Here is a 17227-nt window from a genome sequence, read left to right as displayed (position 1 = left end):
ATAGTGTACACTGCATCTAATGCATAAGTGAACAACAACCCTTTCTCAGTCACATTTATCACATACCTAACTGCCTAGGATGATTGATCGCTAAACCTTTAATTACTAAGGTTTCTCAACATAACGTAATTAACATAGACCAATGATTGCCCTGAACAAGTCAATCGAATAGCAATCTAATTAGCATTAGCACCACTGATTAATTACTATAACCTGTGGATCTAAAGCTTGTGTCAAGTTGACCTTTCATTGGACCAATCAAAACCTTACTTGCAAAATCATGCCAGTGATTTGAAAATAATTTGAAAACATTCAGGATTATGCCGAGGGTATACGAAATAATTCGGGGGAATAACGAAGTATGCCGTAAACTAATTTTAATATAAACTTTTATATAAAATTCGTTTCAAGATGGGAAAAAAACCGTGATGGTATAGCCATAAAATCTATTTATACTAGTATACAATCCAGAGTTTATTACTGCACTTTTCCCTCTGGGTTTTTTTTTTTTTCAATGTTGAAATAGACCAACAAGTTCGCCTATTGCATAAATAGTCTCGCCTGATATTTTTAGAATGTGTATGCTATAAAAGGCGAAGTGTAATTAGTCGATATTTAAATTGTTATTTATAGATGAAATGTCACCTTAACATGGGAGTCCACGCAATGCTGTTTGATCTACTGGTAATTTAGCACTATTTTTTTTTCTTCTTAGATCTTAGTTATTTTCATGTGCAAATAACTGATATTTGGTCTAGTCTGTGCAGTTAACCAGATGCTTTTTAGTATTAAAAGGGCAAATGTTTCCATGTGAGGTGAAAATAGTCAATTAACAAAATTATGTTATAAATCAAAGTGGACTTGTATATATATTTTAATTAGCATATATATATATATATATATATATATATATATATATATATATATATATATATATATATATATATATTATATAAAAACAATTATTCTTTACATAAACACTTTTCTACTTTTCTTTCTGAAAGCTGGTCCCAATCTCCATATCACTAAATCATAGTTAAATTAATAGCTCATTACATGTAGTCTATTGTACATTCTGATGTGGTGGCCAGTATTGATTGTAATTTTGTGAACATCAGGTCACGTGACTATATATTTAAAAATATATATATCTAAACTATTTCAACTAATTTATAAGTTATAATACTTATCATTTAGTGCTTCATCATTCTTCTTTTTAACCTACATATTGATATACTCACCAAAAAACCCCAACTTCTTGAGTGTCATTATAATTTCAGTGAGACGTATATTTTTAAAATATAAAAACTATTGTGTTTTACGTCTAAGATGTACTATTTATCTGTTAAAATAACAGTGATCCTCTCCTGTCTTCTGAACCTGAAGTACGGTCTACACAATGCCGTCGGGACAATGTAACAGAACAACGTATTGATGTACGGTCATGGTCGTACTTTGCTATTATCTAATTGGTTGAGTACAGTTCTTCCACTGGTTGACCTTAACCCAGGGATGTATCGGGACGTGATATTTGTCACTTCCAAATGATTCCATATGTGTACCCGCTTGATACTGACAATTTGTTAACGTGACGATACCAACTAATGTGATGAGTGATGAGAATGCATACAATAGTTTTAGAGTCCAATGATAACAAAAATGACGTCAAACAGTAGCACGTGACCAATAATGCTAGTAATGCAACTTGTGATCACAAATCATGAATAACTCGTGCATCTGACAGGACACCGCTGGAATGTTAAAGGGAGTGGTTACACGTTAATTTACTGAACTATTTGTGATCAGATTGCAAGTAAATTATATTCTATATGCAATTATTTGGTGCAAAGGAACTTTTTTTTCGCGAGGATACATATTAAAACCAACAGTAATACAATTATGAAATTAAAGGCATGATGCCATGGTATTTGTATGATATCAAACGTAAATATAATCTAAGACAATAAATAGATTTGCATATGGTAGCTATATAGACTTTCGACTTACGATACTGCTCTCCAATTGCAGATCTTTAAGAGACACAATCACTCCATTATCATTATTACAAAACCAAGAGTTATCTATGTTATCCTTTCATGGTCGCCTTATTTTCTCTTCTTTTTGGCACCATCTCAGTCGGTAGAGTTTATACATTTTACTTTTAATTTTATGATTTTTTATAAAAATTTTGTTTATTGTTTACACCCCATAAAATGTCCTTCACCCTGACTGCTTCCTCCATCATTTATATTCCAATAGTTATCAGTATTGTGTTATAATATACATGTATATATCCCAACGCGTGCGCGCGTGCGCGCGTGTGTGCGTGTGTGTGTGTGCGTGTGAGAGAGAGAGAGAGAGAGAGAGAGAGAGAGAGAGAGAGAGAGAGAGAGAGAGAGAGAGAGAGAGAGAGAGTATGTTTTGTGATGTAATGTAATTGAGTTTGTATTCTACCCTTTCAAGCGATGCACCCATGTTTCAGTGTTATTGCCCTTGGATTTGAAAATGTCTTGGGCATGCATTGCATTAGCAGTACTCATAGAATGCTTGTTGAAAATAGACTTTTATAGCTTAAGCATGTCAGATCATTTTTTCGAATTTACACATTTGCTGCTTACAGTTTAATTTTGTTTTAAATATTATTTGCAGACGGTCCAAGCTCTGTTACGTTCAGTCCTCGCTCGCCTACAACTGTCGGGAAAGGGGAAAGTCTGACTGTGACCTGCATTGCAGACTGTACACCATCGTGCTCGTTTTCATGGACACGTCAAAATCAGAACCTGTCATCAAGCTCGAAGTTAGAACTGACAAATATCTCTAAGAGCCATGAAGGGGTGTACTCATGCACAGTGAGAAACACTTCCTCGTCAGACGTTAAATCTAGTAACTTCACCTTGATAGTAAGAGGTACGCTGTAAGTAAACTAGTTTGACATGTATTCGTCAGACGTTAAATCTAGTAACTTCACCTTGATAGTAAGAGGTAAGCTGTAAGTAAACTAGTTTGACATGTATTCGTCAGACGTTAAATCTAGTAAATTCACCGTGATAATAAGAAGTAAGCTGTAAGTAAACTAGTTTGGCATGTATTCGGTTTAAAATAAATTGATAAATAAAATTAAAAAAGAAAATGACTGAAACAAATTTGCTGGAACTTGAAGTTATTTCCCTTGTGCCAAATGTATCTCTGTAAACAGGTATCAGTTATTGTATTTGCAGAATCAAGAAATCTATATTACTTTTTTTATCTTTTTTTTTAAAACCTACATGTACAATAATATAAATTTATTAATAATATACATGGCTCTACATTAGACAACGTGTCGGCTATTGAATTATATTCATTATATGTTCATTGTATAGAATAATTTGAAGCAATTTACTTGCTAATCGGCTGTTTTACTGTCTACAACTTGTTTGTTACTTTGTCTACGTTAAAAACACTAATTAATTTTTTTAGCAAAATGATAAAAGAATTTTATTTTTTTTATCAAAATCAAAAAATGAAAATTACTCCTCTTGATTTTGCTAAATGGACTTCTAACATAAATCCGCGACTATCATGAGCCGTGATTAATCCCTAATCCAGTTTGGTGCTTCTAATCGAGAGAGTAGCCCATGCAATGGAGTGGCAGGAGCGGATTACCTCTCTCATCCTTAACCATAAATCCAACACTATATAACCGTAAATAAAATTGGTTGTCTGTGTCGGTACGTAAAACATTTCTTTGTATGCTCGTTGTTAACTTGTTAATTGCTTTTGTTATAACTGCATCACTTGGTAGTGGGTTTTTTTTTTTTTTTTTTTTTTCTGAATGTTTCTTATTTTTTTTTTTTTTTTTTTTCTTTTTTTAAACTAGGTGTATCAGTGGTTCTCTCTGGATCTTCCTCCCATGCAGTGTTGAACGAGTCGTTTACATTCACCTGCATAGTCACACAGGCGGCTGGTCTGATTGATTACGTGACGTTTTATCAGAATACATTACTTGGTTCAATTATTAGTCTCCTACAGGACGGTGGTTCATGTTCCGTGTTTATTCCTTCACCTCTAAAAGGTTACTCTGTATCATGTGGGAATGGAACTCACAGCAACTCGTCCACCACCAAGAACTATATTTTAAACATCAACAGAGCTGCGGAACGTGATGCCATACTCTGGTTTTGTGGACTGAATACAGCTAACACAATCAGTGAGAAAATTAGCCTACCAGTTTACTGTGAGTAATTTATTTATTGATATATTTATATGCTCTAGACTTTGGACTATATACGTATATAAAAATATTTAGTTTTGTTAAATATCCATCGGTGAGAACATCATTTACACGCCGATAGCAGACTGCTGTTGGAATATCATCATCAACCATAAATTTTAATCGGTTTGCACCAACCGACTAACGTTGATTACACAGTTGCTTCGAATTATAAGAGTAGACGAAGAATTTCAATTTTAAACACTATGCTTATAGTGCCGTGTACACTGTAATAGACCTTACACAGTTTAACTGTTATTTCTTTGTTTTCTTTATGTGCACATGAAAACAGACAAAACCTGACCATATTCAGCTCCATCGTGTATTATTGATTTAAAATGTGGGGTTTGTTTTGTTGTTTTTTTGTTTTGTTTTTGTGTGTGTGTTTTTTTTTATATAATAACACCACTAGAGTATATCGATTAATTAATCATCAGCTGTTTGATGTCCAACATTTTGTAATTCTGACTCGTAATCATCAGAAGAAACCCGCTACATTTTTCCTAATGAAGCAAGGAATCTTTTATATGTACTTTCCCACAGACAGGAAAGCACATATCACGGCCTTTGACCATCTGTGGTGTATTGGTTGGAATGAAAACAAAATCAGTTGAATGCATTGACCAAGGTGTTTTGATCCTGCGAAGCAAGCACCACGAGAGCGCACTCAACTGACTGAGCTAAATCCCATCCCCTATCGACTGGCTGCTCCTAGGTGATGACCCAGTCGCCACAGCCATACCATTCACGCAAATAGACACAATAGATAGTGATACATTTAGCTTTGTAACCTATAAGTTAATTCTCTAATTACTTTATGACAAATGTTTGAATTGGAAAACAATGTTTTAATTTCATTTAAACATTGTTTTTGGTGATTTGTAAAAAATAGTATACAACCTTCGTGTCTGTTAGATAACATTGATGTTGTAACTCGTTTATAAACATATGCAACTTGCTTTTACTCGTTAATCAGTTTTGAAACAAAGTCTAAGATAAATGTTACCTAACAGCCACTCATGTACTATTGGCGGCCATAGAGCGTGACGTCATAAGATGTTACTTCTGAAACAATAGCAAGCGAAGGCAACAATAAAGCAAACAAAAGAAGATATGTGTCCCTGCTCAAAGTTAGAATATATCAGTTGGAGTACAACTCAAAGTTAGAATATACCAGTTGGAGTACAACTCAAAGTTAGAATATACCAATTGGAGTACAGCTCAAAGTTAGAATATACCAGTTGGAGTACAACTCAAAGTTAGAATATACCAGTTGGAGTACAACTCAAAGTTAGAATATACCAGTTGGAGTACAGCTCAAAGTTAGAATATACCAGTTGGAGTACAGCTCAAAGTTAGAATATACCAGTTGGAGTACAGCTCAAAGTTAGAATATACCAGTTGGAGTACAGCTCAAAGTTAGAATATACCAGTTGGAGTACAGCTCAAAGTTAGAATATACCAGTTGGAGTACAGCTCAAAGTTAGAATATACCAGTTGGAGTACAACTCAAATCACATAAAGCAACAACCTTCTTCCTTCATCTCAAATGCTCTCACGTTATACTTGTGGTGAATTTATGATGATCCAACTCTGAACTGCAATGGATTCAAGATGAACGGCCTCACTGATTGACGAACTCTCTTATTTATAGTGCACTGATATTCTAGAAGGATATCTAGCCAATCATAATGTACATGCCATCACACAGGCTCTATAACTTTGTTCGATCTTCTCCTTCTAGAACAGTCCACGAGCTTCAATCGATCTGTTACATCATTATTCTAGAATGTTCTACGTTGTCAAGTACTTTGTAGAAAATCCATGTTTACGTTATGACCTTGAATACTGATAAACAAGTTGAATAGGTCAGTTAAATACTAACTAGTATACACTACCGCTATATATGAAAGTGCGTGTGTCTACATGTAACAAATGAAACACTAAAATAGTTACATCACCTCTCTCCCGCTTAAAAAAAAAGAAGAAGAAAAAAAAAAAAAGGTTAACACAGTGGGGGAAAAAACACACAAGATGACACATGTTTTTGTTTTTTTAACCATCCATATTTTAATTGTTATTATTATTAGTAGTATTAATACTTTCAAAAATGCATCGCATTCTTTACAATATATCATATTTTTTCTGTAAGAAGTTTAAATGCGACCCCTAATAATAATAATAATAATAAATCAGAAATCTCCTGAACAATTGTGCGTGTTTTTTTATTCATCACGTTCAGACGAATATAATCAAAATAAGTAGGTTATGTGGTACATATCAATCGTAACCAATTCAGTTACTACTCTAGTTTCTGAATATCACCTAGAATGTAAGCTAGGTTGATCATCAGAATTGATCATTGAGTATTAAACCCCGGAGAAGAATGCCTCAAATGTTTTATATACACTGAACAATATGTTTTGGCATGTTTTTCGCGGCAGTTTGAAACCAGGCTCAAAATATGACTAAGATGGTGGTCAAATTATTTATAACGAAATAATTGCACTTAATTGCTCACATTTTTTGTCAGTAAATGTTAGTGCATTATGATATTTAGTGGGGCCCATTTAATTCCGATGATATGAAATGTGATTAAAAAAAAAATCCATCTTTACAAATCAATAACTACTTCTTTGTTTTTATTGTTATGATCAGCAAACATTTTAAAATGATTGTAAACAGCCTTTTAATTTTAGTAATTATGAAAATTATACATTTGCTATATCAGATTAGCAGATTAATAAAAGAAAACGTATTCTTCACGTGAACACTTTCCTAATTTTCTTTCTAAAAACTAGTCCCAAACGCCATATCGCTACATCATAGTTCAGGTGATAGCTTATTACATGTAGTTTATTATAGTTTGTTATAAGCTCTGGTGTGGTGACCAATATTAGTTATAATTTTGGGAACATCAGTTCACGTGACTGTGCATTTTAAAAGGCAGTTAACAGTTAGCCAACATTTAGCCAATTAAAAAAAAAAAAAAAAAAAAAAAAAAAAAAAACGACAGTGAGCCCATAATTGTCAAAATCATTTGGTACAGTCCATATTTTGATAGCACATTTTACTTTTATTGTTTATTATTATGATTCGTTTTTGTCAGATGGCCCAGATCTTAGCAGTGTAGATTTCAGCTATTCTTCAAATGTTGAAGAAGGACAAGACCTGACTGTGGACTGCACTACTGACTGTAACCCGCTATGTGACTACGCCTGGACTCTGGGTGATAATCAAATCACAACAAGTCCTCTGTTAAACCTGACAGACATCAACAGGAATCAGGATGGAAATGTCTACAGCTGTACAGTGACCAACTCTGCTATACCTAAAACTATAAGTGACCAGTTCGTACTGACGGTGCTTTGTAAGTATTATATTTTACTTATTAGAAACATTTTAACAGGTCATGGTACAGATACATATAGGGTGACAACACTGCCCTAGCCTACGTTCTACTGGGAGGAAAATCTGGCCATGCAGAATAGTCATATATCCTTCATCTCCTCACTAAATGTCCACCATGTATACTACAAATAATCTTAAGTATTGGTTTATAAATAATGTGCATGTGTGTGTGTGTGTGTGTGACTGTGTGTGTGTGACTGTGTGTCTGTCTGTGTGTGTGTGTGTGTGTGTGTGTGTGTGTGTGTGTGTGTATTGTGATTTGATTTAACTGCTATTCTACCTTTAGTCACCTTCAGTATATTTGTTGTTCAAGATACATCTGTGTGTGTGTGTCTGCGCAGAATATCTACAGCAGTCTTTGCTTGTCAAAACATACCTTTGATTTGTGCAGACATCGGTGGTATAGGCGAAAACATTATCAGGCACGGCATGTCAGGGGTGTATGTGTGGGGGGCTAAGGGGGTAATAATAATTATAAATCAAAAATATTATTGGTAGTAAATTTTATTGCAGATATGAATTTTACATATAGAATGCAGGACATTCAATTGCAGGACATCTAGTTTTCGAAATATCCTCGAACCCCCTATAAACTTTGCTTTGCACCCCCCCCCCCCCCCCACCAAGGTCTACTTACTGCCGCCGTTCCTGATTATAGCAGTGAATAATATTGTTGTAATAATTGGTGATGTTGTATATTTGTAGATGATCCAGAGCGCATGGCTGCCTTAAGTACAGGTGCTATATCGGCAATCATCATCGGTGCTTTACTGCTATTTAGTATTCCTGTTGTGTGGGTGGTGTACAAGAGGTAATTAAATCACACAGGCACGACGAATACATGCATGGGTGAATACACACACACACACACACACACACACACACACACACACACACACATATATATATATATATATATATATATATATATATATAGACCATCATCGGGAATGATTAAAATTGGTCTTAATAGTGGAGTGGTCATAATACCGAATTACCAATATTATTATTCAAAATGTTGATTATTTGGTAAATATTGATTGTGAATTATATGTCCCACCATCCTTTTCGGTTTCTGCCAGTGATGTTTAAGCTGATGCAATGACTTTGCGATGATTGTGTATATTATTATGTATATTGAAATGCCAGTGATGTGTAAGCTGATGCAATTAATTGGCGATGATGGTGTATTATTATGTATATTGAAATGCCAGTGATGTGTAAGCTGATGCAATGACTTGGCGATGATGGTGTATTATTATGTATATTGAAATGCCAGTGATGTGTAAGCTGATGCAATGACTTGGCGATGATGGTGTATTATTATGTATATTGAAATGCCAGTGATGTGTAAGCTGATGCAATTAATTGGCGATGATGGTGTATTATTATGTATATTGAAATGCCAGTGATGTGTAAGCTGATGCAATGACTTGGCGATGATGGTGTATTATTATGTATATTGAAATGCCAGTGATGTGTAAGCTGATGCAATGACTTGGCGATGATGGTGTATTATTATATATATTGAAATGCCAGTGATGTGTAAGCTGATGCAATGACTTGGCGATGATGGTGTATTATTATGTATATTGAAATGCCAGTGATGTGTAAGCTGATGCAATGACTTGGCGATGATGGTGTATTATTATGTATATTGAAATGCCAGTGATGTGTAAGCTGATGCAATGACTTGGCCATGATGGTGTATTATTATGTATATTGAAATGCCAGTGATGTGTAAGCTGATGCAATGACTTGGCGATGATGGTGTATTATTATGTATACTGAAATGCCAGTGATGTGTAAGCTGATGCAATGACTTGGCGATGATGGTGTATTATTATGCATATTGAAATGCCAGTGATGTGTAAGCTGATGCAAAGACTTGGCGATGATGGTGTATTATTATGCATATTGAAATGCCAGTGATGTGTAAGCTGATGCAAAGACTTGGCGATGATGGTGTATTATTATGCATATTGAAATGCCAGTGATGTGTAAGCTGATGCAATTAATTGGCGATGATGGTGTACTATTATGCATATTGAAATGCCAGTGATGTGTAAGCTGATGCAAAGACTGATGTGTAAGCTGATGCAATGACTTGGCGATGATGGTGTATTATTATGCATATTGAAATGCCAGTGATGTGTAAGCTGATGCAATGACTTGGCGATGATGGTGTATTATTATGCATATTGAAATGCCAGTGATGTGTAAGCTGATGCAATGACTTGGCGATGATGGTGTATTATTATGCATATTGAAATGCCAGTGATGTGTAAGCTGATGCAATGACTTGGCGATGATGGTGTATTATTATGCATATTGAAATGCCAGTGATGTGTAAGCTGATGCAATGACTTGGCGATGATAGTGTATTATTATGCATATTGAAATGCCAGTGATGTGTAAGCTGATGCAATGACTTGGCGATGATGGTGTATTATTATGCATATTGAAATGCCAGTGATGTGTAAGCTGATGCAATGTTTTGGCGATGATGGTGTATTATTATGTATATTGAAATGCAAACCTGCTTCAGTTATTTGTGAGAATGGACAAGTTCTGTTTCTTAATTTATTTATTTATTATTATTACTATTACTATTACTATTACTATTTATTACTATTACTATTATTATTATTATTATTATTATTATTTTAATAGTTCAGTTTGTTAATTTTTAAAATAGAGATTAACACCTGTATAGACAAATGACGGCATCCGGACCTTTTAGAACGTTCACTACCCCAAAGGTAATGCAAATGTGTGTATTCTATTCACTTGACTGACTGCGGCTATAATTGTTGCATTTGTTGTCAGGTTCTGTGAAAAATAAAGTACTAGGATGGTATAGCATTTGTGTTGATAAACACATCCCATGTTAACCTGTTAGGGGTGTAACGATAAACTTGAATATTTAGTACACCGAATATCGATCTGTGTTGTAGTTCCATAACAATATACTTGAATATTTAGTGCACCGAACAGCAATCTGTGTTGTAGTTCCATAACGATATACTTGAATATTTAGTGCACCGAACAGCAATCTGTGTTGTAGTTCCATAACGATATACTTGAATATTTAGTGCACCGAACAGCAATCTGTGTTGTAGTTCCATAACGATATACTTGAATATTTAGTGCCCCGAACAGCGATCTGTGTTATAGTTCCATAACGATATACTTGAATATTTAGTGCACCGAACAGCGATCTGTGTTGTAGTTCCATAACGATATACTTGAATATTTAGTGCACCGAACAGCGATCTGTGCTGTAGTTCCATAACGATATACTTGAATATTTAGTGCACCGAACAGCGATCTGTGCTGTAGTTCCATTGGCATTCGTTCCTAACTGAACCGAATTCACCAATACATATATGCAGACCTAATGCTAACTATACAATTTATGATTCTAATCCACACTAATCACACATTGGCTTGATAATGATCAGTGTTCTTCTTGCTGCTCTATTTTGCCACCCTGCTTTTGCGTTTTGCCGTCATTTTTATTTATTTTTCTGCACCCCTCTTTATTTTCTTGTAACCTACTATGGTTTACAGTACCCAGCTGCGCTATTTCAAAATGCACACTTTTTCACACACTGAAAAAACAAGAGGAAATTATTCTGCACATTGGATATCAAAAGACAAAAGACTACAGTAGCGTTTGATAGTTACCGTAATGTAATTTAACAGTATTTTTATTTTGTTTTATTATTTAAGCATATAGAACAGAAAATCCAATTACGTTTGGTGCATATATGACGCCGCACCCCGCATTGGTTTCACTACGCTGGCTTATCCAGGTCAAACACAAAGCCAGTATTTCAAAAGTGGGAGACTTTTGACGGGCTCCTACCGATCTCGGTTTTCATTGGCTTATCACAAGTGTGGAAATTCCCCAACAAGAGATCACGTGAGATTTCGCAGTTTTTGAACAAATTTAACTGTCTTGATATTGGGGTTGTCTCATATCTCCAAAACATATTTATATCCATAGAGCCATAGAGGTATGGTACAACGCCTTTCCAGGGTTCGGTGGGTGGGGGATTTGCCTTGAAATTTTGACAGTGGTCAGCTGTTGGCATACACGTTACACGTAACGGGGTGCTACTAATTACGTAACGCTCTAGGAGTAGAGGAAGAGTGTACTGTGTTCGATTTACGTAACATTTTTCAAGACTATACCGGGTATGTTATTTTTATTTTTAAAAAGGTGTTTTTTGGAAATGCGCCGTTAGTCTAGGATCGATTCCCATCGGCGGGTATATAAAAGGCCATTGTATGTGATATCCTGTCTGTGGGATGGTACATATAAACGAATCCCTTGCTAAAAGAAAATATGTAGCGAGTTTCCAAGGCGCGTGTCCAACGATTTCAGCGGGGTTGGGGTTATAGACTGTGTTGAGCGAAGTTTATATGGGGCCATGCTCCCCCAGAAAATACATTTCAATTTTGTTTAAGCTTGGGCAAGTAAGGGTTTCAACCTCCAATACACCCCCCCCCCCCCCCCCCTGCACATGCACCCGATTCCAGATGGAAGGAAAGATAGGATACGTTTTATTTAACGACGCACTCAACACATTTTATTTACGGTTGTATGGCGTCAATATGCTCTAACGTTGATGTCGTTAACCCCCCCCCCCCCCCCCCCAACTTTACCCTTTCCAAACGAAATAATATTGCTCGTAGAAAGTTCTTCTATTAAATGTCGATTCCTGCTTTAACCCGCTGGTTTAATCAATTTAAAACAATACTCCACGTGACGAGCTATTTACCATTGTTCAATTCTACACATCTAATCATATCACCTTCTTAAGTAAAGATCGAATTTCCATTGATCTAGCATTTCCGATGTTTGCTCGTATAAATAATAAATGTTGTATTCTTTTAACGAAATGCATGGCTTGATTTGGTTTAAAAGGTTCACGCGTATGGCACATTATTAATACACAGTATATAAAACAAATACATAAACATTTCAGTATTAAAAACAAAAAACAAAAATACCATCCCAGTTATTAACAAACTGACTTTTTGTAAAACGCTTGGGGAAAAAACTGTTAGTAGGTCAACATACCGACAGCAGAGAATGACTTTTCGACAAACAGCTGATTCTTAACGGACGCTAGTTTGGACATTTTGGTCTTATCACATTTATGCATTAACATAGTTAGATACCTACCTGTGAAAAGCAGGACACAAGTTCATTCCCGACTTTTGAAAGTGGGATATTAACATTTGACTGTAATAAAAATATGTCTGCAGATCGGAACGCATTTAAAACAACAAGCAGAATAAATGACATTATTTTATTTATTAATATCACATAAAATAGGGATCTGAATTTATTGTTTTAGACAGATGCAATGCAGGTATGAACACATAGAAATAATAATACGATTTATCTTGCTACCTACACCCGTTACTACAGGTGGTGTTCATTGTTAAGCTTTCAAAGAGGCGCGATTATTTCATAACATGTTCTGTGGTGTCCTAATTACTGAGGAACGGCCGCCATTGTTTAAAAATGAACGCATGCCGGTTTGGTCAGTGTAGGAGAAAGATCGCGCGCCGGTGTAGACAGAGCTAATTACTACATGAAATGTTCTTTTGTTCTTGAATTTGCATCCGACGTCCGTTATAAAAAGGCATCCGGTGTCGACACATTTTCCCCTAATAAATTAACGGTAGCTGAGCGGGACTTTAAAACTGTATCGGTTTACACATAATGCCAGTTTAGATAGATGCCGGTGTGGACAGAGTCCACACTGTGTATGCGCGCACGTGTGTGTGTGTGATATGTGTGTGTGTGTGTGTGTGTGTGTGTGTGTGTGTATGTATATATATATATATATATATATATATATATATATATATATATATATATATATATATATACATTCAAACCTGTCCTAGCGGTCACCTGTAATCAACGGTCACCTGCCTTAAAGCGACAGTATTCGGAATATTTTTATTATTTAAGCATATAGAACAAACAATCCAATTACGTTTGGTGCATATATGACGCCGCACCCCGCATTGGTTTCACTACGCTGGCTTATCCAGGTCAAACACAAAGCCAGTATTTCAAAAGTGGGACACTTTTGACGGGCTCCTACCGATCTCGGTATTCATTGGCTTATCACAAGTGTGGAATTCCCCAACAAGAGATCACGTGAGATTTCGCAATTTTTGAACAAATTTAACACAAAGCCAGTATTTCAAAAGTGGATCGATATGTCCACGCGAGTGGCCTCGTTAAGGTCGTTTGGGTACACAGCTTAAAGGGACTAGATGGGTTGCATCCCGTCAAGAAAACCCCTAGATTGACAGTCGATAGACGTTGAAGGTGTAGTGCTGTGCTGAAATACAGATCTTGAGAAGCCGGATCCGTCTGAACGAGAGAGAGTATCAGACTAGGGTATAGTCCAGTCGTCGTGGGTTGGTATAGTGGTGCGGACAGGCCCGACTCCGAAGGATACGAGATGGTATCACTATAAAGCAAGGTAAAGTCTAGAAAAAGAGTAGTAGGGACTGACCCCTCTTCCTATTTATTCTTAGAGTGGGGCGGTCAATCTTCCAGTGCTGCTAGGACAGGCTCGGACATGTAGAGACTAAACGCGAACAACCGTGGCGTTCTGCAGAATCGCCGTCATACGAGTCACGAAAAAAAAACAAGTCGACAGTCAGACGGAGAAATGACGTGGAGGCAAGGAATCTCGCTAAAAAAGAATCCAACCTGGTGGTGCAGGCTGTCGAAACGAGGAGCGTTCCAGCGTTCAGTCAGTTCCAATGGCCGCATAGATCCCAGTAGAAAACTTCATTTCGCTGACAAAAACAACCAAATGAAGGACCACAAGTCGAGCACACGAAAGCACGTGCAGTGTGCACAAACGAAACAAACACGTCTTACCGCGTGGAGCTCCAGACTGGGAATCGCAATTTTTGAACAAATTTAACTGTTTTAATTGAGGGGTCGTCACGTATCTCCAAAACATATTTATATCCATTGAGGATACAACACCTTTCCAGGGGTCGGTGGGTGGGGGATTTGCCTTGAAATGTTGACAGTGGCCAGCTGTTGGCATACGCGTTACATGTAAGGGGTGTTACTAATTACGTAACGCTCTAGGGGTAGAGGAAGAGGGTACTGTGTTCGATTTACGTAACATTTTTTAAGACTATATGTTATTTTTATTCATTACTTAGACCTAAAAAGGTGGTTTTTTTGGAAATGCGCGGTCAGTCTAGGATCGATCCCCATCGGCGGGTATATAAAGGACCATGGTATGTGATATCCTGTCTGTGGGATGGTATATATAAACGGTCCCTTGCGTGTGCAGGGATTTCAGCGGGATTGGGGTTATAGACTATGTTGAGCGAAGTCTATATGGGGCCATGGTCCCCCAGAAAATACATTTCAATTCTGTTTAAGCTTGAACAAGTAAGGGTTTCGACCTCCAATACCCTCCCCCTGCACATGCACCCGGTTCCTCTCTAACATTAAGTGTCAAAATTACCAAATGTTAGACATCCAACAGCAGATGAAAGGAAGGATAGGATATGTTTTATTTAACGACGCACTCAACACATTTTATTTACGGTTGTATGGCGTCGGATGATTATTAAATCAATATGCTCTGACTTTGATGTCGTTAAACAACCCCCTACTAACTTTACCCTTTCCAAACGAAAGAACATTTATATTTATTTTGTCGATTTTAACATTTAAAATTAAGAAGTGAAAATGTGCATTGTCTACTTTAGTATATATTTTATTTTAAAAATATATACATGATTAATGTGTTACTAGTATACAAACTAAACTTTGAAAGTTCTACTAACACTTTATAAAATATTAATTCTGAAATAAGAAGGTACGATTGTCGATAATACTTTGTCAAGATCAAACCGCTGTTAACGAAACACTCTAGTACTGTATCCTCAACCGAACGTTCTTCGTACAGCGCAAGATTTCTATTTTAATTTTTTGAGACGAACCCTACAATTTGAAATCGGCAAACGCACGTGTTCACTGAAACTGACAACAGTCTGTCATTTGTGCTTTGCCGAGCTATGGCGGCACGGGCGACGAATCGAGCGTATACTTTTGACGATCTCCGTTCATAGCGAACATACATGAGTTTTTTAAAAGTGCATTTGAGCTTGTATTTCATATTTATACATGAGCTTATAATATGGTAACCAGAGAATGTAACTTTAACAGTCTGTATTGTGTCCAGTACCAGTATTCGTTTGTATTTTTGATACACCGAATACAAGTTAGATTTTATTTGAGCAATGAACACATTTTAAAATTGTTTCGGCAATCTCCAACACCCCCCCCCCCCCCCCGCACCACCACCAAAAAAAAAAAAAAAAATCCCCACCCCCCCCCCCCCCCCAAAAAAAAAAACCCACCTGTTTTGTGTTCACTGACTCGTCTGATATTGTGTCCTGAGTTGCAGGCTTAGTATTGGCATATTGTAACTCGTCTACGTCGAAATGGAAATGAGTCATCATTGCGAGCATTGCAGCTTTAAATACTCATCACTACCCCAATATTTCCCCCGACTTTCACGTGCATTCGCCAGAATCTGACAATTTCATGCCGATTTCCTGCAATTGTCGCACAGGTGCCAGAACGTGCATTAAATTTGTTTTAGGGTGTATTTGGGCATGCTGTCCCATTCCAGGAACATTAACAAACATGGTCATTCAGCAACATTGTAAAAAAACACACCGATATTTTGTAAAATCAAACACTTTTCTTCTTTCCCTATTACCTATTTTTTTTTTGACAGAGTATGTTTTCGGATGCAATCACGCGCTTCGCAGCTTGGATGAATTGAAATTTCCACATAGTTATTTTTATTTAGAACTGTGTTGTAGGAGGCTCCAGTTTCTAGAACTTACCGTAGCTAAGGGATAAGGATAACAAAAAATGTGTTTGTTTTTTGTTTATTATTATTTTTGTTGTTGTTGTTTTTGTTTCTTTTGTTTCTTCTTTTTTTTTGGGGGGGGGGGGGAGCTAATATAAAAAAGATAGTTTTCTGCGATCACGAAAAAACTGGCGTAACCACATAATATATTATTATTATTATTATTATTATTATTATTGTTACGTGTGTGTGTGGGGGGGGGGGGGGGGTAATACCGTCTTGTTAATTTTTTTTTTTAATTCACTCTTAAACGCAGTTATAAACATTTGGTTTATTTTGGCATGTGCTCTTGTAACAAAATATTGCTGGTGTCGCATACTATAGAACTTGCCAAAAAATGAACATTGCTTGCTGTATATAAGGAGCATAGTAATGTATGTGTGCCAGTTACGAACAACTAGTGAAATGACGGTAACTTTTAGTTTGTGTTACTTGAAGGTGCAGACCCTAGTTTCAACCCGTAAAAATGGACACTATGTTTGGTTAATTTGCAAAGGTGCAATACTTTTGGATAACGTTACAACATAGTCAAACAAAAGTCTGTGACGTTGTACATTTCTGGATAATCTAAATATAAAATATAAGTAATGTTTTATTTTAGTGATCA

General features: G+C 36.2%; 2 protein-coding genes across 3 annotated transcripts in view; one reads left to right on the top strand and one right to left on the bottom strand.

The window, feature by feature from the left end:
- The window catches only part of LOC121386216 (fibrinogen C domain-containing protein 1-A-like), a 113543-nt gene that overhangs the window by 86935 nt on the left and 9381 nt on the right, over nt 1–17227 (bottom strand). The window lies entirely within an intron of this gene.
- Nucleotides 1–17227, top strand: part of LOC121386214 — a 32102-nt gene that overhangs the window by 10500 nt on the left and 4375 nt on the right. For both annotated transcript variants that reach the window (XM_041517044.1, XM_041517042.1), the window contains 4 exons: nt 2650–2907; nt 3860–4216; nt 7362–7622; nt 8369–8474. In XM_041517044.1, the coding sequence (XP_041372978.1) occupies nt 2650–2907; nt 3860–4216; nt 7362–7622; nt 8369–8474 (982 nt within the window). The remainder of the gene's footprint in view (nt 1–2649; nt 2908–3859; nt 4217–7361; nt 7623–8368; nt 8475–17227) is intronic.

The sequence above is a fragment of the Gigantopelta aegis genome, chromosome 12 (genome assembly GCF_016097555.1).
Source record: "Gigantopelta aegis isolate Gae_Host chromosome 12, Gae_host_genome, whole genome shotgun sequence".
Classification (NCBI taxonomy): domain Eukaryota; kingdom Metazoa; phylum Mollusca; class Gastropoda; order Neomphalida; family Peltospiridae; genus Gigantopelta; species Gigantopelta aegis.
The sequence above is the reverse complement of the archived record's forward strand: the minus strand, read 5'-3'. Positions and strand labels throughout refer to the sequence as shown.